We start from the raw sequence: 8,730 nt of genomic DNA, 5'->3' as shown, positions 1-8,730 counted from the left end.
CAGACTGTTCGAATTCCCATGTTTCTTTCTGAAGGCTGGCTCGCAGCACCTGGAGGCAGGCTATTTGTATAAGATCTCTATCAGACAGGAACATCGTTTCATTTTTGCAGTGCCGTTCTACGACCCAGAATCACGTGTAACTGTGCTGTGAGTGAGTACCGAGAGAGAGTTGGGGCTCTGCGTGGTGTAGTCTGCACCGGTCGCTACAGGGTGCCGCGACGTTAATTTCACAGCCGAGACGGCCAACATTTGAGGGGCGCGTTACTCCGTTGAATTTTCGCCTGCAAAGCTTCCGGATCGCTGGCAGAGATGAAAAGATAAAGAGAGCAACCTACCAAGGCGATAAGACTATTTGTCTTCAGGCAATGGAAAAATATTTTCGTTATCCGATTGGTGGCACGCCATCCTTTATTAGCGATGCCATCATCTGATTATTTAGGCAAGTCATCAGGAGTTCTTTAAGGTTATTGCATTAGCATTACAGCCCCTGCTTGAATCCCGTTTGCGAAAATATGCAATGCAAAAGCAACTGCAATCTAATAAGCTTTTATTATTTTTAAGTACATGCTACCGGCTACAAAAAGTGAGGTTTTTAAGAGTAGTGGTCACATAAGTCATTGGTTTGAAGTAGCAGTGCATTCTGCGGGGTATTTATCGTAAGTTGTTTTTCCTTGTGCACAGAATACATTGAACACGAACATGCAGCAATCTGGAATGCTGCTCACTTTATCCTCTCTGACCCAGAGTTCACACCCTGCAAAAAATAAAAGAAGCAATAAAAGTAAAACACGATTCCGCAAATGTGCGCCAGAAGCACTTCTACGAAAATTTAAGCATTTGCCACGAGTTTAGACTTGATGAAACATTTTTTTCAGTAACTATATATCTGTAATGGGTAATGATATATTTGTATGAACATATATATATCAAGATGAAAATAACGTAGGATGTCCTATTTTGTGCTCATTTCCCTTTTCTCTTTCTTTATCTCTCGTTTGTCAATATTCGTCTCTAGCATTTTCTATTACTCCGATATTTGAAACTCGGATATCTGTTTGCCCAAAGCAGCATCCTTTCCCTCATATATAAAAAACACTGTTTTATTTTAGGACGGGTACACGCACTTGAAGTGTAAGTATTTATCAAAAATTCAGGTTTTTCGAAAGGTAAACGTTGTATAGCTGCATACCATTTTCTTGATAAGGCACGGAGAAAACATCGCACACTTCTCCATCAGTAAAGATGAGTGGGTCTGTGAAGTTTTGTTGGCCTGAAATAATAACAATGTACAATATTATTGTAAGCAAAATGATGTTTATTTCCAAAGCATGCCGAATGAACAGAAAAATTATTTTACTTCAATAAATCTCATCAGGCCACTACTATTTGGGGTTTCTATGCCTGAAAACGTTACAAGCACCTGTAGCGGCATATAAGAGTAATTTTGTGTCCTTGTCTTTGTATGTCTCTTTCCCTTTCCTGAAATATCCTATACCGATAAAGTCAAGGACAAGAAAGTGCATCTAGTTCCACGCACATCAATTTTAACACGTTTTGAAAAAAAAACGCATGTTCTTCTTGTGCGATTCATGCATATGCAATATGTTACCGACCCGTTCAATAAAAAGAGTCAGAAGAAATATTGCCCTTCGAATGTATTTTTCATGGCTGAAAGTTGAGAGATAATTCTGCTGCTGTCCCATGGAACAGTTGCATATACTTACCATCAACTAGGTAATGAATTGCGTTTCTTGTGCTGTAGCCACGGCTGGATACGGCCTGCACGGTTTCGGTTACATTGTAACTGCGAATAACAAATAGAATGCAGATATTTGTATGGCGGAAGAAGAGCGGCTCGAGAGTGCATGACGAAAACCAGTAAAACCGTAGATTATTTGAATAGCAATTATATGGACACCACAAGCAAAATTTGTTCTGTTGTCGTCGGCATCGGCGTGACGTTTCGCATATATATAGGTAAAAGTATGTTAATTGCCACTCCCTGCTAAATTACATGCGCTGTGTGCCGGTTATATTGCCAAAGCATTCTATCACTAGAGCTGCTCTTACTAGGTGTTACATTCTTGTAAACACCATTCCTCAAGTTTTGAGAATGGCAGCCCACAAACAAATATCATCAAACAAAACACCGACAGCGCATGTCTTTGATCTAACATCTTCTCAGAGTTTAGTATTTAAAGTGCGCAAGAATAACTGAGGTCAAATAATCAAATGATGTATATTCATTGGCCTGGCAGGGTAGTAGCTCGTGAATCGACCCACGACTGAGGTGTGAAACATATTCAATAGGGAAAATTGATTGTAAATTCGCTAAGAAAGATGCAGGCTGGTAATAATGAACGTGAATGAACTTGTCTTAGTCTTTATTCAAACAGAGGACCCCTAGCACAAGAGCACATCCTTAATTAGCTCACGTTTAATTCACACTTCCAAAACAGTTACGAGGTTTACATTTTCGTTCGTACACATTACTATCGCATTCATTGCTTCACCCGTATATAGAACGGTGATATTCAGTGAACGCAATTGAGAAGTCACATAAAATTGCGCCGCATCAAACAAAGTAAAACATCATATGTTAACTGCAGGCGTTCAACATGTTAACAGGTCCACAGATTTGAATTTTACAAGATCGCATATTAAGCACTGGGTTGCAAGGCAAATCATTGGCGCACTCCTTGTCTAAGGGTCTTAAAGAGGATACTGTGTCGAATAGGCTAAACTTAGTAAGAGCGTAGTCCTAGTCGGTTTCATATTGACCACGTGTCAAACCGAAATTTATATAGCATGGGCTACTCTTCCCGAAGTCTCCCGCAGAAAACGATTCACCGAAATGTCTTCTACGCCAGGCTTGGCTCAACACACCCGAGAACACATACAATCTATTGGTGTGCAGGTATTCTCATACAAACCGTTGCGGTAGTTTTCAAAGCGGCCGGCTCTCGTTAATATGGAATTATTCGATGACCCAACAAACACCGATTCCACGCTTTCATTACAAGAAATATGCGCATTTTCTGCGTCATTCCACAGCTAAGCCGAATAGACTGAGTCAAAATGTCTGCTGTCTTTATGTTTACGTTAAGTGCAAATACAACGTAATTTTAAGAAATTAGCCAATTCCCTCTTAAGATGCTCTTAGACTTGCGTGGAAGCGTCGTTATAGATTATCTAGCCCAGCAAGTGACAAAAACTCTTCCCTAGTTTAGATTGAAATTTTGTTTTAAATGTATTGTGATTGAGCATTGAAATTCTCGATCTAATGATATCCTGATCTATGATGATGATCACGCGCACCATATGACCACGGGGAGCTGCCCATAGCTAAGATCGCTTTTAGGCGAAGCAAGACACGGAGTTGGTATCTTTCTTCTCCATATCACAGAAATACATGAATTCCGCGGGATACTGGCCAAAATTAGAATGTTCGTAATCACATCCGGCTGCCGGAGGCTATGCCCGCCAAAGCGTGTCTCGGATGTATTGTTTCAAAGAGATGACGCAACAAAAAACAAATGACTGGGTTTGTGCACAACCAGCGTTCTTTAGATTTTGGAGACTGACTTCGGGAAAAGGTTTATGAAATTCTGCAAAAGTGCTTTAGCTTTCACTATAAATAAGGGAGGACATTCAATATTCCCACGTAAAACATTGCATGCTCACATGGGTTGCTTTAGGTGTTTGCAAGGAGGAGGTGCTTGTAACTGCTGTATACAATAAATGAGTGAGACGAATTAAATATTTATTAGCGTTTGCACTTTTTATTTATTACGTCGTGCCTCATGAAGCGCTGTTTTCTGGTAATATGTTACTTCAATGTGCATAATAGGTAAGAGAAAATATATTTTAGCTCTTTGAAAGTTTGTGCTGAACGTATCGCTCATATAATATTTTTCTAGCTTTACCAACACTATTTTGTGTGTACTTAAGTCCGAAACCATGGGAACCAAACACTTCATATATATTTCAACGGTTCAATTACATGTCGGTATTCGACATCGTAGCCCATTCAAACGCATGACATCACCTTGAAAACTGCATGTATTTGAGTTTCAAAAGCGACAATATAGCTGAAGTCATTCCAAGACATATGCAATGACGCCTTACGGAGTCTACAGGATATAAATAACATGTTGTTGTGAAATGCAGAATAATAAATGTAAAGGAAAAAAAATTGTGGACAAGTTGGTGCCAAGTTTATATAGAATTTCCATTCTCGGCAGGGAAATTGCCGTACTTCACCATTTAAGCCACTCCGCCACCATCCTTCTCTAGACTTTCTGGTGTATTGCTATGTGCACAAGATCATCTCTGACATTTGAAACAGCGCCCCTCACGGACAAGGCACAGGATGTGAAACAACATTTTAGTTGAAGTGATAACGTAGTAGAACAGCTTCGGCACAGACATTCACTTTTGTAACTTTAGGGTTTAACGACTCTATCGAAGGCCCCTAATATGAGATGAGTAGGAATAATAAAAGGATCTGAGGTGCTCAATTTGTTTTGTAGCCAAACTATTCACGCACCTAAACGTGCAAGGATATACAACATATTGGAGAGAATGATGGCGCTACGGTTGCCTAAATGGTTGATGGTTTCATTTAGTTTAGTGAAGAACAAGAACACAGTCACCTCAAATCCGCGCAGAATGCCGCACATAATTTGCCGCTGTAACAATGCTTAGGTGAAAATACAATAAAACTATCTCTCTCCAAAGGGAGAAAGCTTATCTGCGATTACGGCCTTGCTCTCATACAATACCATCAACATAGGAATTACTACAGTATTTTCACTTTTTTGACATAGGATATACAGAGCTTGAGGCGTGTCCGAGTTTTTCAGAGCATTTCTTGTCTTCCGTCATCATTGAAAGTAGCACGTGTTAAAAGCCTTGGTTGTCACCGGTACTTTACTACATCTGTAATGCTTTCGCTAAGTTACAACTTAGAAAAGCTGCAATGTGGTAAGTTCAATGATATTTGTAAAATATTGCCTGGTACTCATCTTTGACAGACTCTGCAATGGGGCATTGCTTTTTTTATCTTGAAGTCTACTAGTGCCGTATTGTAAAGGAAAATTAATCTTCGAGATAACTTTTCCTTGATGAACTGCCAGATCAGTAATGTGGAGAACATTCACAAAAGTTTACTAAAAGGGAACACCTCAGCTGTCTTTATAACTTGCGAGGAGCACAACAAATAAAGTGTTTAAGTTAGGAAATACAGGCTTTGACGACATAGTTCAGTAGATGGCTTTTTGGGGACAGACACATTGCTAAGCGTGCTTTAGCAATAAATATTTCAGACAAAATAACCACTGTAAACACCTTTAGCCAGGTATACAGATAGGATGGAAGATGAAGGCAAGCATTGTTTTAATTACACTTTAGAAATAATAAGTCATCAGTGATTTTGGCTAATTGAGTGAAACCATTAGATACTCACTAATCTTTCCCGCTAGACGCATTTTTGAACGTGAAAACAGATGTAACTGTGTAAGCTGTCACATTCTTGTTTGTTTCTTGCACTGACAGGCACTTGAATTGTTGACCCCATGATCCAGTGTCATTTTCGTACGTTGCCTTGGCGAGTACGTAGGTCACGTTGTCTGCTTGTTCAAGGCTCTGAAAACCGAAGTAACAGCACAAAGGGCAGTTTATATTAAATACCTGTATCTTGCTTGAAATTCTTCAAAAATAGTTATTATGGGCTGCTAAATCATTTTGCATTACTTACAAATTATTTCGTGCTCGAGTATGTTTCCGCGTATCCGTATAGTCTTCTAAGACCTTTTGAATAAATATTAGGGACCGGTATTTATTGCTACTCTATCGCCTAATATTTCGCTTTCTGCATTTTAGTACCAACTATTTAGCATCGAAGCAGTCATATGATATGAAAAAATAAGTCCTTCAAGGCATTATGGCTTAGAGAGATGAAAAATGGCCAATTTCCTCATTTCAGAAATTTTCCTTGATCCGGAAACCCTATTATGTGAAATGCCTCCGTAAAGCAGTTTCGATACCATTTAATTTATCAGCACGCTCTAGTTTAAGCTAAAATTCTCGCACAAACACTTGTATAACGACTCTCAACTTAAATGCACGAAACTTTTGCTAAAAAGTGTTAAATATACTACATCAGTTTTTTAACTGAGAGCACTGTGACAGCGTTTGCGTAACGCTTTCAACATACTCTTCAAAAGGATTATTTATATATTTGCTGGTGTTATTTAATGCGCGTGGTGACAACCGAGAAGGAATATGAAAAGAAGGTTTGAAAATTGTAGTACGAAGAACTTGGGTTTTGTATCTGGAATGTATTTTTCATACTCGCATACTGCTACCAAAAATGTAGACGCCTTTAGTATAACAAATACACCATGAGACAGCATTTTTTTCAAAGTTCTGGCGAATAAAATGAAACCACTTACTTTCCAGGCATTTTGATAGTCTCCAAGCAATTTCTCATTCTCCCAAAGAGGCTTCTGACTCTGCGCTGATGCATCGCCCGCACGTGCAGCCAGGGCTGCGCCAAAGAGAGAAAGCAAGAGTGCTACCTGCATCATCAAGTCGCTGTGAAGGCAGATCTAGCGAACCCGGCAATCCTACCTCTAATTTATATGGAAGGTGCTTGAGTGACAAAGAACTTCAGCTGCCTTGAACAGCGTCGCTGCATGCGTCAACAAAGATACCCTGATATTTCATATATTCATACCAGCTGCAACCTACGAACAAAAGTTCAATGAGCCAGGAAGTTTCAAACGTGGATGTAGCGATTTACAAATCCTTCTCAATTACGTACATGCCGCTCTCATTTGATTCCAGGAGCATTACTGGGAAAACAAGTGACGTAGGACACAGCTTAAAAGTTATTCGCTGCATTATTTTCCTTAGCGCGTATCACTGCATACAATTCTGGAAACATTATAGTGGTAAATGCATTATAAGCTGACGTTGTAAGCAAAAGCTATCTTAGTTTTGATAACTTACCGCATTTTTCAACATGTAAGCTTTTTGCCCACTTTAGTCGCTCACTGGCTCTGGCGCCAGCTGGTTGAGAACGAACTTTTGGTGCCAGCTCCAAGTGTAGTGTCAGCATTGCGATGTCGGCGAAAGAGAATGACGCACACGCGATATCACTCGTTCATGTCGATCGAGATGCAGGCTCAGAAACTGAGGTGTCCGAAAATATCTCAATGCCTTCGCTGCAACTTTTACGATAGGGCGTGTGTCGCAATAAAACCAGAATACGAGAAACTTCATTTGATTAGGCTTGCAAAAGAATTGAAGACATTCATCTTTTCCAAAATTATGAAGAGTCGGCCTCGGCTAAATGAGGCCATGATTAAAAAATTGGAGAGTATTTTGAGTTCATAGTCGTTTGCCTTTCGTAGTTAGAATACAAGTAATATTTCTCGTTTGTCCACGCCATCGAACTAAACTCATGGTTCACCTATATGAAGTGTGTTTAGCTTGCGCGGCCAAGCTGCTGAAGAGAGGGCTACGAGAAACAACGATGATACCAATTCTGTTTTGTTAGGAATAGCCTTGCGCACACTGATACATTTTTGTTTTACTGTCTATATATGGATTAGCTAGCTACTCAAAACTCACATCTTAAATTTAAGATTGCTTGCACAAATTCGTAGCCTAGAATGTCGAATTGTTGCGTCGTATTTGAAAGCAGCATACTTAAATTTTTCCAGCTCTGTACATTTTGCTTTCAACACGTGAATTTTGGGGCGCAATACACTGAAACAAAAATGCCGATTGAAGGAGTTATCAAAAGTTTCGGGGAAGCCTGAGCAGTGCTCAACACCGATTTTAAACGCTAGTAACACAGCCGCGTCCTACATTATATCTCCGGCAAACAGCAAGGAGTTGCGTCCCACCTTTTTCTTTGTTCTTTAAATGCGATAGCAATTACATGGATACTCCATGCGCATTTCTACTATTCCTGCCGGCATGCGTGTGAGGTTCCGTATAATGTCCATGGGCAATAGATCGTCGCCGAGCATCATATGTTGTATGTGTGAGTAGAGCGTTCGAGGATGAGCAAGCGATCGGGGCTCAACTCGCGCATGCAAGGTTGGGAAGAAGGGAGGTAGCTTGCCGCCTTCTTTCGCACGCCAGGCTCCGGGAGGAGGAGACTGTGCTGGGGAGGGCAAGTGGGGGGCGAGCTAGTTTGGGTGGCCCGAGCGGGGCGTGCGCCCGCCCTGGCCGCTGTATTCCGAAAGACATCTGGGCCGAAGACAAATCCGCCTCGCACTGTCTTTCGTATCGCACGTCGTATCTGCTAGTCGGTGTCTTTAAAGAGTTTAAGTCGCAATAGCTGGGAGACACGCTATTTGTGCACATTCAAAGGCCATAGCGATAGAGCTACCACGCTAGGTGAAAGAATTTCACTGTGCTGTTAACTACGGTATTTCACACAGCAATTACGTTTACACGTTCACCTTTGCCAGTGATTTATTATAACAAAATGATATTATTGTAATGATTAAAGGGAATTCTCCTAAACAAGTTTTTGGACATTATACCTTAATATTGCGACAAAAAATTTCACACCCTGAAGTATATGGCTTGAACTCGAAGTAACGTATTCGCAATAACAAACAGAAGACAAAAATAAATATTGTAAGCGCAGTAGGAAAAAAATATCTTCAAATAATAAAGTTGAACTATGTAGGGCAAAAAATATATGTA

General features: G+C 40.2%; 1 protein-coding gene across 1 annotated transcript; it reads right to left on the bottom strand.

The window, feature by feature from the left end:
* Window positions 1-412: 412 nt before the first annotated feature.
* Window positions 413-6,590, bottom strand: LOC142564343 (male-specific histamine-binding salivary protein-like). Its single transcript, XM_075675312.1, has 5 exons — window positions 6,456-6,590; window positions 5,468-5,646; window positions 1,725-1,804; window positions 1,190-1,270; window positions 413-754 (listed from the first exon to the last, which is right to left on the bottom strand). The coding sequence occupies exons 1-5, from the start codon at window positions 6,588-6,590 to the stop codon at window positions 615-617; spliced, it is 615 nt and encodes a 204-aa protein (XP_075531427.1). The 3' UTR covers window positions 413-614.
* Between the last annotated feature and the right edge of the window lie 2,140 nt (window positions 6,591-8,730).

This window comes from Dermacentor variabilis, chromosome 11, assembly GCF_050947875.1.
Source record: "Dermacentor variabilis isolate Ectoservices chromosome 11, ASM5094787v1, whole genome shotgun sequence".
NCBI lineage: Eukaryota > Metazoa > Arthropoda > Arachnida > Ixodida > Ixodidae > Dermacentor > Dermacentor variabilis.
The sequence above is the reverse complement of the archived record's forward strand: the minus strand, read 5'-3'. Positions and strand labels throughout refer to the sequence as shown.